The sequence below is a fragment of the Dipodomys ordii genome, unplaced genomic scaffold (assembly GCF_000151885.1).
Source record: "Dipodomys ordii isolate 6190 unplaced genomic scaffold, Dord_2.0 Scaffold47, whole genome shotgun sequence".
Taxonomy (NCBI): Eukaryota; Metazoa; Chordata; class Mammalia; order Rodentia; family Heteromyidae; genus Dipodomys; species Dipodomys ordii.
Genome location: NW_012267263.1, coordinates 1,076,045 through 1,092,895, shown reverse-complemented (window position 1 = coordinate 1,092,895; position 16,851 = coordinate 1,076,045). Strand labels below are relative to the sequence as shown.

General features: G+C 38.2%; 1 protein-coding gene across 1 annotated transcript in view; it reads right to left on the bottom strand.

The window, feature by feature from the left end:
- The window catches only part of Anapc1 (anaphase promoting complex subunit 1), a 115,826-nt gene that overhangs the window by 41,472 nt on the left and 57,503 nt on the right, over positions 1-16,851 (bottom strand). Inside the window, exons 25-33 of the mRNA XM_013019714.1 lie at positions 15,371-15,585; positions 12,737-12,855; positions 8,727-8,998; positions 6,319-6,553; positions 5,223-5,314; positions 3,927-4,061; positions 3,690-3,772; positions 2,313-2,391; positions 1,311-1,385 (exon numbers count right to left, since the gene is read on the bottom strand). Of these exons, the coding sequence (XP_012875168.1) occupies positions 1,311-1,385; positions 2,313-2,391; positions 3,690-3,772; positions 3,927-4,061; positions 5,223-5,314; positions 6,319-6,553; positions 8,727-8,998; positions 12,737-12,855; positions 15,371-15,585 (1,305 nt within the window). The remainder of the gene's footprint in view (positions 1-1,310; positions 1,386-2,312; positions 2,392-3,689; positions 3,773-3,926; positions 4,062-5,222; positions 5,315-6,318; positions 6,554-8,726; positions 8,999-12,736; positions 12,856-15,370; positions 15,586-16,851) is intronic.

Sequence of the window (16,851 nt, the reverse complement as noted above, 5' to 3'; positions counted from 1 at the left end):
GAAAACAATGGAGGGGCTAACAATGTTCAAGAGGAAGTGTACTCATTACCTCACTCATGTAACTGTAACCCTCTGTATAGTATCTTTACAATAAAAAATTTAAAAAAAATAAAATAAAATAAAAAAATAAAAAAAAAATAAAAAAAACCAGAAGGGGAGTTGTGTGGCTCAAGTAGTAGAGTGCTAGTCTTGAGTGAAAGAAGCTCAGGGACAGTGCCAGGCCCTACATTAAAATCCCAGACCCAGTACAAAAAGAAAATAAAAAAATTAAAAAACCTCAAAACTGTTTTAGCTAGGTATGGAGCTTGAACCTATAATCTTACCTACTTGTTAAATAGAGATCAAAAGATCAGGGTTCAAAGTCAGCCCAGACATAAAAGTTCAAGAGACTCCACCTCAATGAATGCCTGAGTGAAATGGCATGCCTGTCACCTCCAGTAACGCAGGGAACTACAAGTAAAAGGACTGTAGCCTAGGTTGACCCTGGTATACAGCAAAATCCCACTTGTAAAATCACCAATACAAAAGAGAGAAGAGCATGGCTCTAGATCCTGTGTTCAATTCCAACTACCTCCAAAAGAATAAAATTAAAAACTTTTACAAGACTTTAGTGTGTTTAATATTTAAAAAACCTTTAGGGGCTGGGAATGTGGCTTAGTGGTAGCGTGCTTGCCTAGCATTCATGAAGCACTGGGTTCATTCCTCAGTACCACATAAACAGAAAAAGCGGGAAGGGGCACTGCAGCTCAAGTGGTAGAGTGCTAGCCTTCAGTGAAGGAAGCTTAGGGACAAGCTTAGGGACAGTGCCTAGGCCCTGAGTTCAAGCCCCAAGACTGACACACTCACACTCACACACACACACACACACACTCACACAAACCACCTTTATCTCTAGAGAAGCAGGGCCAAAATGTAATAGTATTCAGAATGTAATATTAAAATGAAACTTTCTTCTCTTCAAAAGAGATGGTTTGATTAAATTTCCTTCACAAGAGAAAATATTTTATAAAGTCTTGAAAAATCCTACAAAAAAATTTATGTTATTAAAACATAAGATTGCTGAGCACTAATGGCTCATACCTATAATCCTACATTCTTGGATGGCTGAGATTAAGATGATGACAATCCAAGGCCAGCCCAGGCAGAAAAATTCAGGATACTCCATCTCTAAATAAGAGTAGGACTAGAGATGTTGTTTAAATGATAGAATGACAGCCAAGAAAGCAAGATGAGCAAGTATGAGTACAAACCCCAATACTGTGTTTGTGTGTGTGTGTGTGTATTTGTGTGTATGTCTAATTTGTACTTACTTGAGGAACATTGCTGTCAACCCACTTGGAATTTGGTAAAATATCATCCCACAGAATCAAGCATCGTGCAAGTGTCTTAAAAATGAATCACAAATGAAATTAATTAGAGCAGGCAAAGTGCATAAATTTTGTAACACTGGTATTATTAAGGTCACTAATAATCACATCCTCGCTGATGACAATTTAGAAAAATAACTAAGTATATAGCATCTACTTAAGCTATTCATTAAAATACAGACTCAGTATTAAAAAAAATTAAAACTAAAACCAAGTTGACCATCATTAAGGACTGGAGATTTTTCATTTGCTGATAAAAGAAAAATTCTATTTTTTTTTTTTTTAAATCACAGGGCTAGGAAGGTGGCTCAGTGGTAGAGCGCTTGCCTTGCATGCCTGAGGCACTGGGTTCAATTCCTCCACACCACATCAGCAAAAAGAAAAAGCCAGAAGTAGTGCTGTGGCTCAAGTGGTAGAGCGTTAGCCTTGAGCTGAGAAGCTGAGGGACAGCTCCCAGGCCCAGAGTTCAGGCCCCACAACCGGACCCCCCCCAAAAAAAAAATCACAAAAGGCAAGAATTGTATCACTGTCTGCACATGATAATTTATAAGTTTTAACATAGTAAGTTTAGGTATTAAAAAAGAACAAACAAAAAAATTCAGGTAACTGACAAACAGCTATTATCCTTATTATCCTTATCAGCATTAATCATAATTTTTAAGCTGTAAAATAAAACAATAAAATTCTAGTTTTGCTTTTTAGGACATTTTACATAATAATTTGAGAAGCTGAAATGTCATTCTAAATATTATATATACACACGTGATCATCCTTTCTAAAACTCCTAAAGTTAAATTTGTTAAGTTTCAAAAAACATTACACAATCACAAGATCACCCTTTCTAAAACTCCTAAAGTTAAATTTGTTAAGTTTCAAAAGAACATTACACAATCACAAGTTAAGTTTGACAAGTTATCAGGAATGAAAAACCACAAAGCACCATACCCTAAGCAAAAGAAATTCTGGTTTCACAAAGTCCAGCAAGTACATGGTATCAGGAGCACGGAGCCAATCTGCAATGGATCTGTTGGTGGGAGCCAGCAGTGAAGGTTAGTGCTTAAGGACAGGACAAGGTAAACAAGAGTCTCAAGATTTATTTCAAACCCTTTCTTCTCACATTACCAATCAACCTGTTTTATTCAACTCACTAATATAATGTACGTCTTATGACTTACGTAAGTTCCGTTGAGGGCAGATGGATCAACCAAAGTTTTGTTTTGCTCAATGAAATATCTCCAACATACACATTCATAGAAATAATATATGAATATATATTTCTATTACTTTGATAATTCTTTACATAACTTTTCTAAAAGGATGAATTCAGAATACTGAGATTTCATAAACCTCGAGTATTTTTTTAAATAAAACTTATCAAAACATTGTATATATCTTCTACACAATGTATTCCTCTATGCAAAAGATAGTAACAAATGCCAAAAACCTACTTTCAAATGTTAAGCTTACAGGAGACTGGGAAGGTAGGTTTAGTCATTAGAAAAGCTTTGGAACTAAGTAGATACCATTTTTATAAGTGGAAACTACTTTGGATTTCACCAAACCTTCACAAAGAAATGCAAAATGAATGAAAAGAAACAGGCACCGTTGTTGTGGCGGTGACATTAATTACAAACCACATAAAAAGAATTCTGCATTCTTTTGAAAATATATAGAGGGAGAAAAAACCTGTAAGTATATTAAACATATAGTCTTTTTTCTTTTGTTTTTTCTTGTGCTAGTCCTGAGGCTTGAACTCAGGGCTTAAGGCACTGCCCCTGAGATTTTTCTTTGCTCCAGGCTCACAATGTACTACTTGAGCCACACAGCTTCCAGATTTTTGGTGGTTAATTGGAGATAAAGAGTCTCACATAATTTCCTCCCTGGGCTGGCTCTGAACCACAATCTTCAGATCAACCTCCTGAATAACTAGGATTACAGGTATGAGCCACTGGCACCCAGTCTTTTTTTCTGTCATTATTCCATAAACAATAAAGTAGGATAGACATTTATATAATATTACATACTGCAGGTAATCTAACAATGATTTAAAGTACAAGCAGGATAGGCATAGATTTTATAAAAATACTATGCCATGTGATATAAGAGAACTAAGGATTCCTGGATTTTGGTGTCAAATAGCATTAATATAGCCAAATATATAAATTCTAGATAAACATTTTCTTTCTAGATAAAGTCAGCAGAACTGATTTAGGGAGAGCGGACATCAAGCTGCTCCAGCAAAGAAGAGATAACATACAAATAATTTCAGGTCAGAAAGCATGTCACAGAGTCATGGTAAGGGACAAATTTAGGTGCAAATACCTGTTATTGGTTTTTAAGTAGATCATAGCCAAAGCTAGAGTTGCACCTGGGCAAGTCACATCCACATTTATGGTATCTCCTTCCTGTTCAAAGAAAAGGTATTTATGTAAGAGTTCTGAGTTATAAAAATTTCTGAACACCAGCACCAGCCTATGCTTAACAATGAGTATATTTACAAATGTTAAATTAAGTTTTTAGCTTCTGACATTTCCCTGTGTTACTCTGATTTGAACTTACTTTGATTTGGTAACTTGGGGACTTATGTTTCTCCCTGTGCATTCCAGTTTGAAAGCGCCTATGACCTCCAACCATGTACTGATACAGCTGCTCAGGCACATTGAGATCAGACATACCTATCAAATTACTACCATGCTGGAAAACAAAGTAACAGATGTGAAAAGAAATCCTGTAGAAGAAATCTGTAACACATACTTATGACAAAGAAAGAACTAACTTCAAAGCAAGGTATTTTAGTTTTATTAATTTAGTTTTTCTATTTTTATTTTGCTTACATTTCCAAATAAACATTTATTCACAAGTTAATATTCACACTATTTGTGACAATCTCATAAAATTATATTTATCTTTCACTTCATAAAATACATTAAAGCTTCAAAACATACATGTTTCAGTAAATGTTTCAGTAACTGTAATCTGATCTATGAACACTTGAACACCTGTGAATTTTTCCATTAACATTAATTATAATGGTTACAGATGCTTGCTTCATGCCAGGAACATGAGTTACTTAATTCAACAGCCCTACCTAATGGCTACTAACAAGAATCCCATTTTAAAGATTAGGAATGAGATGTGTAAAAGGTATAAGGTTCAAGGTTACCAAGCTCTTAAATGACAGGGCTAGATATAAAATAAGGCTCAACAGTCGATGGGGCTCTTTAATAATTACAATAATGTAATGAGGACCAAAAGATTCAGGTCCCAATCCTCAGTATGATGCTTTTCCATTGTAGCACATGCCTCTTTAGCTCATATATGAGATGTAAAGTCAGAACCTCAACAGGCAGCCAAACACTGGGTAGATATTCAAAATGAACAGAGAAGAAAACACATTCATCAGAACTTTCTTGACCATCAGACTGTACTGGAGGTTTGTTTAAGGGAACTATATTCCAAGTGAAATAATTATTTTAAAAATAATTTTGCTAATTCTGTATATGTCTCTTTAGCAAAGTTAAAGACAGGACAACCTGATGCCTCACAAAGCAAATGTTACTATAGCAACTCAACAGGGTAAACAGTGAACAAAGGCTTGGGTTTATTTCTAGCAATCACTGCAGATTTTTAAGGTTCCCCATTATACATGCTTTCACTACTTTTCTGTTGGGAGGTGCTGTCACTTTCACATCTTCTTATTCACAAACAGTACTTTGAAAAATACTGAAAGAAGGTCTGGGCAACAAGTTTAGTCTAGCTTAGTTTAGAATGACATTTTGAGTTAAGTGTCAAAGTTATTCATATCAACATACAGATATCCTAACTGAAGAACAAGAAGGTATAGACTCTGCTTACCCCCAAGCAAACCATGCCCAGAGCCAGGCCAGCAGCTAAAGAGTATGACTCTCTGTCAGTGCAGTACTCCATTTCAGGACCAGGAGGCCGCCCTGTAACGAGAGAGCAACCCAGGTCAAGGCAGCCTCTTAAGATCCTAACTTGTAAACATTTTTACAGAGCTACCTTCCAGGATGCGTAAAAGATATACACTCATTATGAGTATACTCAGTATAGTATTATCCCAAATGGTATCTACACCATGAAATCTTGTATATTGGATACAAAAAGCTGGATATTTTTTGAGTATTTTCAAGCTCAACTACTTATGGTATTACATAATTTGACAGGAATAGTTCAATTCTGTCAATTTCTTTATCAGGCCTGAGGCAAAACACCACAGCAGGTGACCTGCAGATCTACAGCCTTGAAGCAGAGCCAACCAAGTCAATTTTGTAGTTGGTTGTTTAGTATTACAGTGGCAAGAGCTAACAGATCAAAATTGTATTAAAGGGCAATTTTATCAAAAAACAATGTTTCTTCAACAATCCATTGTGAAATACAGTAATTCTCATTAACCAAAGTTTTGCTTTTCAGTTTCACTTCCTGGCAATTAGGCACAATCCAATAATAAATGAAAGCCAGAAACAAAAATTTATAACTTTTAAGGAACTTTGGTTGTGAAATATTATTATAAGTGTTCCATCTTATTATTGTTGTTGTTAATGTTACTGTTCCTAACTCATAAACTAAACTCTGTCATTGATACAGTTGGCCCTCCATATATACAGGTTCTGCATCCAGGATTCAACCAACTGTGGGTAAAACACTTTACCTACAATACTAAACATATAGACTATTTTTCTTGTCATTCCCTTAACAACACCGTACCAACAAGTATTTATACTGCATTTGGTTTTATCACTGATCTAGAGATGATTAAAAATACACATACAGGAGGGGAAAAAATATAGGTTGTAGAAATCAATCACTTTCAAGTGCTACTGTCCAAAAGAATAAACACTGGGACATTACAGACAGGGTAAAGATGCAGTAGTATAAAATATATACTCATATACGACCACTGGGGCTCAGGAATAGGCTTACCAACCCTTACCTATTTCAGCCAACAGGACTTCCGCAGTATGTCTGTGAGCTGTCCCCTGATACACAAGGCCAATGCCAACCACAGCAGCCACCTGAACATTGTGAGGCACATCAAGCTCTGTGGACGTTGGGGGTAAGAGAGCAGGAATGTGAATGCTAAGAAGACGAGTAATTGACATATCCATTGTGCCTAGTTTTGCAGCAGAAACACCAAGTAGTAGTCCAATGCTTGTCATTTCATGGCCCTATAATGGAAAACGGGATAAAACTTCAGAAATAATCCCAAAACAAATGCATAGATTTAAATAAAATACTATCTACTATTTTCAGCCAAGTACTTTTATGAGACAGGCACTGAGAGGATAGTGGCAATCTAAACATACCTAGTCCTTGGTCTCATTAGTGATCTAATAGGAAAGTGTTAAAACAGAAGATACACAAATATGGGGCTGGGAAGGTGGCTCAGTGATAGAGTGCTTGCCTTGCACGCATGAGGCCCTCGGTTTGATTCCTCAGCACCACATAAGCAGAAAAAGCCGGAAGTGGGGCTGAGGCTCAAGTGGTAGAGCGCTAGTCTATAGCTAAAGAGCTGAGGGACAGTGCCCAGGCCCCACAACCGACCAAAAAAAAAAAAAAAGAAGATACAAATCTATTATGAAAAAGTAGTATGAGAAGGGCTAGGAAGGTAGCTCAGTGGTAGAGTGTTTGCCTCACATGCATGAGGCCCTGGGTTCTATTCCTCAATACTATGTAAGCAGAAAAAGCCAGAAGTGGCACTGTGGCTCAAGTCGTAGAGTGCTAGCTTTGAGCTGAAGGGCTGAGGGTCAGTGCCCAGGCCCACAGTTCAGGCCCCATGACTGACAAAAAAAAAAGGGAGTATGAGGAAGTAGCGCTGTGGCTCAAGTAGTAGAATGCTCACTTTCAGCAAAAGAAGCCCAGAGACAGCATCAGAGTTCAAGCTCCAGGGAGGGAAGGAGGGAGGGAAGGGAGAGAGGAAGGAAAGGAAGGAAGGAAAGAAGGAAAGAAGGAAAGAAAGAAAGAAGGAAGGAAGGAAGGGCAAAAGTAGTATGAAAGCTAGGCACCAATGGCATATACCTGTGATCCTAGCTACCCAGCAGGCCGAGATCTGAGAACCATGGTTCAAAGCCAGCCCTGGCAGGAAAGTCTATAAGACTTATCTCTAACTAATTTTTTTTTAAAAAGCTGAAAGTGGCGTGTGGCTCAAATGGTACAGTGCTAGCCTTGAGCAAAAAGGAGCTCAGGAACAAGGCCAGGCACAAAGTTCAAGCCCCAGGACCAGGAAAAAACAACAACAACAAGAAAGTACAAAGTTAATTATAGTATTTTATTTATTTATTTATTTATTTATTTTGGGTCCGGTCATGGGGCCTGAACTCTGGGCCTGGGCGCTGTCCCTCAGCTCTTCAGCTCAAGACTAGCGCTCTACCACTTGAGCCACAGCGCCACTTCCGGCTTTTTGCTTATGTGGTGCTGATGAATCGAACCCAGGGCCTCAGGCATGCAAGGCAAGTCCTCTACCACTGAGCCACCCTCCCAGACCAATTATAGTATTTTAAAGGAGACTAATATTTTAAATTAGAAGGGGTTGAATTATTAAGAATTTCTAAAGATTAGATAAGTCAGGCACTGTTGGCTCAATCCTGTAGTCCTAGCTACACAGAGGCTAAGATCTGAGGATCGTAGTTCAGAGCCAGCAAGGGCAAAAAAGTCCTCCTCTTAACTGGAGAGAAGAGTCTCAAAAAATGGAAATGGCACGGTGGCTCAAAGTGGTAGAGCACTAGCCTTCAGCAAAAGAGCTCAGTGACAGCACCCAGGTCCCAAGTTCAAGCCCCATGACTGACAAAAAAAAAAAAAAAAAGATTACATGAAGGAATTTCTAGTAACCTGAAGGATAAGTTCACACCAGCCAAGAGTGGCAGGAAGAAAGCAGCCAAGAGTGGCAGGAAGAAAGCAGCCAAGCTTGGAAAATGACAGGCAATGGCAGAATGGCAAAGAGGAAGGCTGGAGAGAGTAGGATCACACAGCCTCCTAGAAGCACATTAAGAGCACTAGGAGAGTTAAGTAGTTCTGACCAGGTGACACACATTAATTTACACTTTAGAAAGATTACTCTCTGCAAGGTTGGGAGAGGAGGGAAAGTAAGAGAAAAATGAGGGAAAGGGTAACAAGTTTGACAAGAAATGTACTTATTCCCTTACTTATGTAACTGTAACCCCTCTGTATATCACCTTGACAATAAAAAAAAATTTAAAAAAATAAATTAAAGAGATTACTCTGCCTACTATGAGATGATGGATTTAGAGGCATAGAATGACAAAAGGACAAGAAAGCAATTAGGAGCTAATGCAACAGGCAGGTAAAGTATAGTTTCCAGGCTCTGGATTCACAAGTTCTCACCTTGGTTAAGTAGTCATGGATATTAAGAGTAGCCAGCTTGGTAAGGTGCCCATTTAGTCCCAGAGCCATGAGAAAGCCAGCATACTCATTGGCTAACTCAGCATGCTTGGGCTTATTGTAAACAATCCAAGCTGAGTCGATCTGGGAGGCAGGGGCTATCTTCAGGCCAGCAGCCACTCCATTATGGAAGCTGGCCCAGCTTGTCATGTTGGGAGGTACATCGATGTTCCCGCTATTAAGATCTACTGTAGTGTTTCGAGGAGGAGCTCGCCCTATCCAACCAAAGGAAAATTATCATTGAGAGAGTAAGAATCCACACAATGAAATTGTTAAATTGAGCTTTTTGAAAATGCAATTACTTGTTTTTCTGTTTGTTTGTTTTTTCAGTCAGTCATGGGGCTCTGGGCCTGGGTGTTTTTCCTGAGCATTTCAGCTCAAGGCCAGCACTCTCCCACTTGAGCCACAGCGCCACTTCTAGTGGTCAATTGGAGATAAGAGTCTCATGGACTGTTCTGCCTGTGCTGGCTTCGAACCATGATCCTCAGATCTCAGCCTCCTGAGTCGCTAGGATGATAGGCATGAGCCACCAACACCCAGCCAAAAATACAATTACTTTTACTATAATCAAAACCCTTAACACTGTAACATGTGGAATAATATCAGGTGTCTATGAGCACTTTTCACATGTTAATCAAAACTGATACAAGAGAAGAAACCTAATTATATAAAATAATCACTGTATGTTTTGCTAAAATGCATACGGTGATAGTAAGATAACGAATATCAATTTAAGTATATACCAATATAGTTAGCATACTCACTGCTGAACAGCAGAGGTGTATTTAATTAGAAATATAGTTAACATGTAACATGTAGTTAACACCACATGTTAACTATATATATACCGATGATAATAACATCAATTTCAAATATCCTATCCTATATTAATTTCAAATACCCTATTCCTATACATTAAAGAAAAAATATATTTATTTTTTTTGGATGGGGGGGGGTCAGGTCGTGGGGCCTGAACTCTGGGCCTGGGCTCTGTCCCTCAGCTCTTAACCTTGAGGCTAGCGCTCTACCACTTAAGCCACAGCGCCATTTCTGTTCTTTTTCTTTTTGCTTATGTGGTGCTGAGAAATCAAACCCAGGGCCTTATGCATGCAAGGCAAGCTCTCTACCACTGAGCCACCTTCCCAGCCCAAGAAAAAATATTTTAAGAAAAGGTCTTTGTAAACTTGCCCTACTGCTATATGCCTATTCTTCTGTTAAAAATATCAATTTGTATTGAAGTAAGGAGATCAGGTCTGACCAATGCCATATTGGCCACATGGTGGATGGTAGGGTCTGGCATCTTGTCTTCATGCTGGAGGAAGGAACCCCTTCCCCTCTCTCCATCACCTGCCTCCCAGGTAATGGGCGTGCCCGGATCCCTGGAGACAGGGGCAGGGCAGGCACTTGGCGGATAGGTTACTGAATCTGTCAGTCCAGTGCCTGGGACTGGGAATTTCCTGAGGATCTGCCCCCTGTGCCAACCTATTTAGGCCCTGACCAGCCTAGCGGCCAGGACTCCATGCCACATATATCCCTTTGATCGTGTCCTGTGTCCTGTCTCGTCTCCAGTCATCATGGAATCCTAATTCAGCTCTCCACTGGAGCTGAATTGGCTTGTTGGTATTGTTTTTGTTATTTCTTTCCTTTTTAGCAGGTTTCCTAGCTGTATTATGTGTATTTGCATGTTGCAGGCCTTTGAACAACTGGCAGCCTGCAGCCTGTTAGCTATATAATAAAGACTTCAATATTCTATATTTTAAATAGTAGCTTCTAGGATGATTTACCTTACAACAGTTTTTAGAGATAGTTGTATAAAAAGCATCTATTTACAGGCCTGAGTAACACATGAACTATAAAGGAACATTCACTGAATTTAATTTTATGATCAGTATACTTTAAAACAACACAAATTAACCAATGCTGTATGTCCTGCTTGATTTCTTTCTTCATTTCTTTGGATTTTGATCTATTATTGAGTACAGGCAAAAACTGAACTCTATATAAATGTCTTATATTAGGGGCTGGGAAGGTGGCTCAGTGGTAGAGCGCTTGCCTTGCATGCCTGAGGCCCTGGGTTCGATTCCTCAGCACCACATAAGCAAAAAGAAAAAAGCCAGAAGTGCGGAAGTGGCGCTGTGGCTCAAGTGGTAGAGCGCTAGTCTTGAGCTGAAGAGCTGAGGGACAGTGCCCAGGCCCAGAGTTCAGGCGCCACAACCAGACCAAAAACAAAAACAAAAAAATGATTAAATAAATGTCCTATATTAGCTCAAGTAATGTTTAAAATAAATATAATTATATAAAGTTATCAAGTTTATTAGCGCTTTAAAACATGAAGAATTCTAAAAACTTACATTGAGCATGTTTTAAGCGTGTAGTCATATTTGTAGTGTTGATATACACATCATACACACAGATCACAAAGTATAAGCACAAAGTAAAACCAATCTATTTGCTTTTTATACCTAAAACTAAGTCAAGTGAGGAATTAGATAACATAATAAGTCTTATGGGTCTTATCAGTACTTTCTCAAAAAAGGCAGATCATTGATGAGAAAAAAGAGTGAAAAATTCCTTCAGCATGTACATAAGAGGTGAAGTAATTTACAAAAGTATAACCAAGTCACGTCAGCTTAGGAAAGGCACTACTTTAATAAAGTAATTTTTCCAAAATTAATTTAAAATTAAAGGAGGCCAGGCCAGGCAAGGTGGTATACATCTGTAATTCTAGCACTCAAGAAGGGAATAAAATCCCAAGTTCAAGGACAGCTTATCCTCATATTGAAACCCTTGCTCAAAAACAAAACAAAAAACCAAAACAAGCTGGGCGCCGGTGGCTCACACCTGTAATCCTAGCTACTCAGAAGGCTGAGAACTGAGGATCACAGTTCAGAGCCAGCCCAGGCAGGAAAGTCCATGAGACTTGTATTTCCAATAAACCACTAGAAAACCAGAAGTGGCGCTGTGGCTCAAGAGGTAAAGTGCTTGCCTTGATCTAAAGAGTTGAGGGCTGGCACCCAGGCCCAGAGTTCTAGCCCCATGACCGAAAAAACAACAACCAAAAAATCCCCACAAGATAACCCTTTTCTTTTTTACTTTTATGGCTTTGTTGTTTATCTTTTTGCCTACTAGAATATTTTGAACAAAACTGAATCCATATCATGGAAAAATTTAAATCATGTGAACTAAGAAAGATTCAGCAATACATAATGATTGCACGTTCATTTTTTTTTTTTACTGGCACCTAAGCATTACCAGGATATTACATCATCCATATTAAACACATTTTATCACCTGTCAATTTTACATAAGATTCCTTTTGTGGATTTGTTGTTGTTTTATTTTGTTTTTTGTGTTTTTTTGGTGTTACTAGGATCTGAACTCAGGGCCTTGGGCTTCCTAGGCAGGCATTCTACCACTGACTTATGGCCCCAGCCCACAGGATTTCTTTCTTCCCAAACATTGTATATAGACTTTTACGCAAACAGTCGAAAAGATAAGTGATCATCTATACCCCATGTGCTCCATTGGATTCAATAACTATTTCAATTTTACAAAGTTGCTTTACCTCCGAAAGACATAACTGACAGTAACTCTACTGGCTTTCTTGGAAGATGGGTATGTGTTCTCCTTTCAGCTACTGCCTCATTTCCGGCATGCTACTTTTAAATCTGAGTGAAACTCTGCATTTCTTAATTTACGCAATTGAAAACACACCGTGGCTATATTTCTACGTATTATAAACTATAGTATATATTACTGAATACATTATATCCATCTGTTTTTCAGGTTCCATAAAAACACAGATAACATCTCATCCTCCCAAGTAGCTGGAATTACAGTAAAACACTACCTTGCCATGTTCAAGAAGCAAGTCTCTTGTTTTTAATTAAAAGAATTCAAACAAACCCAATTATGCATGTATATTTTCCTTTCTCACTGAGCCCGGAACATACCAGTTAGATTCAATTTAGGAATAGGCAATGGTTCTGTTGGAACAGGATGATATGCAAACAAGGTAAACATTCCTCGTCCTACTGGAAGAGCCATAGTTCGTTGACACAACTGAAGCAATCTACAATTAAAATACATATAAAAAATGTTAAAGTAAAGCAGAATTGTCATGCAATCCATGGGCATTTCAAAAAGAGGCATAATGTGTGTGATGAAATCACCTCAAAGTAAATCTATACAGATATAGGTGAACGACCCAAACATGACTGTTCTCCTTTTAATATGCTTGCTCCTACTTGGAACTTCGAAGGGGAAACACATTTTCTTTGTTTTATGTTGCTTTGAATTAAACCTGGGTGACCTACAAACCAAACAAATTCATCCTAGGTATTCAAAGAAAATTTACAATTCTACTCCAATTGATGTTAACCTTAAGTTTCTGAGTTTCATTCTTATGTAATTTTTAGTCTGCCCTCAATTTATGCAGAAGCTTCCTTCCATCCTTTATGTTAATACTCCCTCAGGAATGCCATCACCTCTGTGGTTGCATGCACAGAAAGAAGGTAAGTGGATTTCTTGTGTCTCTAGAAGAAACAGAGAATTCATTTCACTTACATGGTGACTAGGATTTATTTACGAACTAATACTAATAATACCAGTATATACCAGGTTATGTTCAAGGTTAAGATGGTACCTCTCTAACTGGAATTTTTTTTTCTGCTTTTCCCCTGAAATTCTCTGCATTGTATCTAAAGCAAGATGAAAGCTAAAAATGTAGAAGTAGGAATTTATAATTAAGAAACACTTTTTAAAGCTTTATTTGAAAATATTTTTTTAAAAACATGCAGGAATAGCCCATATTTTATCTTCAGACAAAGCTATTCATTAAAACTTTTTTTCTTTTTGTCGGTCATGAGGCTTGAACTCTGGGCTTGGGCCCTATCCCTCAGCTCTTCAGCTCAAGGCTAGTGCTCTACCGCTTGAGCCACAGTGCCACTTCTGGTTTTCTAGTGGTTTACTGGAGGTAAGAGTCTCATGGACTTTCCTGCCCAGGGCTGGCTTTGAACGGTGATTCTCATATCTCAGCCTCCTGAGTAGCTAGGATTGCAGGAGTGAGCCACCGGCACCTAGCTTATTAAAACATATTTTTTTCCCTAATTACACACACACACCACCACCCCCAATACCACCACTATCTAGCTCATTACAAAGGAAAATCTTGCTGTTGAAAGCCCAAAAGACTGCATTCCACAGAATGTTTTGGTGGAGTTCTTATACCTTATCCAATTCAATCTTGCAGAAATCACAAAATTAACATAGTAATGACAACAATACTATATCCCGTGAATCTAAAATGGCACTGGTAAGATGCATCATGATCTCATTAGGTACTAAAAAAAAAAAAAGGAAAAAACTATTGGCAGTATTCAATGTTGTATAAAAAGAACTCACTTGGTAAAAAGAGCAACCCCAGGTATAAATGTCATAATCATGAATACTCTTACAGCTAAAGCAAATAAGGCAACAACGGGTTAAGTAATTTATCTACACTCATCCAGAAGACAGTGGCTCTGGAGCCCCTTCTCGTAAAAACTGCAATACAATCTGAACTTCTTTATCCATACATATTTTTATTTACAGGTGACCAATCTCTAGGTATATATGGAAAGCAAACAGTAATAGAGAAATTCTAACTAACTCAGGTCTCCAGTCACCTGTGGTTAAGTTGTTGTGGTAGCACCTCCCCTTGAAATAGTACCGTAAGATAAAAGACAGCAGTGGCAGTGCAGGGACAGATGACAAAAACATGGCAGAAAACAATATAAGAGAATCTAAAAATACAAGGTGAGAGCTGGGAAGGTGGCTCAGTGGTACAATGCTTGCCTTGCATGTATGAGGCCCTGGGTTCGATTCCTTAGCACCACATAAGCAGAAAAGCTGGAAGTGGTTCTGTGGCTCAAGTGGTAGAGCGCTAGCCTTGAGCTGAAGATCTGAGGGACAGCACCCAGGCCCAGAGTTCAGGACCCACAACCAACAAAAACACAAAAAAATACAAGGTGAAGTTCCCAAGCCAACAGCTCTTAAGTGTCACAGGTATATGATATTGATTGCAAATTATCAAGTGCTGGAGAAAAATAGAGAATTTCCTATAACATTTTGGATAAAGTAAAAGGAACTACTGAGTTTAAAGGCACAACCCCAACTCTAAATCTATTCTTAATTAAGACAAAGACAATGAGTCAGGGTTTTCTTTTGCTTGTAAGTCCTCAAGGTAATTACCAGCAAAATGGTTTTAGTCTTTTCTGAAGTACAATGTTATATTTTAAGGAGGGTATAATTATATCACTGAAAGCCAAATACACTTAGAAAACATGCATAGATAATGCATAAAAATTTTAAATGGGCTAGGAATGTGGCTTAGTGGTAGAGTGCTTGCCTAGTATGCTCGATTCCTTGGTACCAAATAAACAAAAAAATAAAATTAATAAAAAGTTAATGAGTAGTTGGTTTTAACTTCAAAGCAATTTTGTTAATGTTCTTAGGGTTTAAAATGCTAAGACCCTAAAGGAAAACAAATATAAATCGGTGTCCAATGTAAGAAAAACCTCAGAGGAATGGACAACAAATGTCTTCACCTGTTTTCTTTCTCTTCAATAAACTCATGGTCGCTGAGTTCTGGGTACTGCACCACATTGACACGGACAGGGTGTGCACTTTGAAGCAGCCTTCGCACATCCTGCACCCTTAAGTCTTCACTCCAGATTAGTGACATAACCTCATGATTCAAGTCATTCATGCCATCATCTTCCTCCTCAGCCTCCGTTCCTGAAGAAACATCTGATGAGAGCACCTAAGTAACAGACATCATAATAATACTAACTTTAAAACGCTGGTCATGAATTTACTGAACATGAGGACATAACAAATCAATCACCACAACTCTATCATTACATAAGTATGAACGCCAAAGCAGAACTAGTGGAGCTGAAGGTACACAAATCTAAAGGTACCCTACAAAGTTGGGATATTGATATACTGCCTATTTTAGTCCTATTTTCAAGTGACCCTCCTGCTGTGGCCTCCTACATTGGACTATGTATTGAGCTCCTACAAATCTTCTGTAAAAGTACTTTATTCCTTATTTGGAAAAATCAGTGAATGGAGGTAAAAGGGTTAAATCAAGAACAATAGTCAGGTGGTGAGCCCACTAGGGAAACACTGTAAATAAATTGTACAAAATCTGCAGCTTAATCATTTTAAAAAGCAAGTAACTATTCTAAGTAGAATAAAAGCCCCAATCATTATAGAAAAGAAATGATAATGACTGTTATTAATGGAAGCAGAAAGAGAAAAAACATGAAGGTTAAATGGAGCCAGGAAACGTGCTCTTTCTTTAGTCCTCTTGAGAATGTTTCATTATTGGTCTTTTTCTTTTCCTTAGTGAAAAGTTTCTTAGAAAAGGATTGAAAATCAAAAATTTTCTTAGAGATTAATTCCATGATTGTCACCCTGTCCTTATAATCTATGTGATTTAATATGGGGCTTTCCAGTCTAAGCAATTCTGGTGTGCAACTGAATGGAATCGCTTCTTGTTCTCTCAAGAGTTTTGTATCCCCTTATTAATAAAAGATATCCAGCCAGGCGCTGGTGGCTCACGCCTGTAATCCTAGCTACTCAGGAGGCTGAGATCTGAGAATCGTGGTTCAAAGACAGCCCGGGCAGGAGAGACCATGAGACTCCTATCTCCAATAAACCACTAGAAAACCGGAAGTGGCGCTGTAGCTCAAATGGTAGAGCACTTGCCTTGAGCTGAAGAGCTGAGGGACAGCGCCCAGGACCAGAGTTCAAGCCCCATGACCGACCAAAATAAATAAATAAAGATATCCAACATTTAATGTGGAAACATCTGGCTTGTATGCTCAAATATTGTTTTTTCTTAAAAATACACTTTAGTTTCGATGGACTCTCTCATTTTAAAAGCAACTATAGAATTCCATTGTGTATATATACCACATTTTCTTGATCCATTCATCATCTACTGAGGGGCATCTGGGTTGGTTCCATATCTTAGCTATAGTAAATAGTGCTGCAATAAACATAGTCGTGCTGGTAGCTT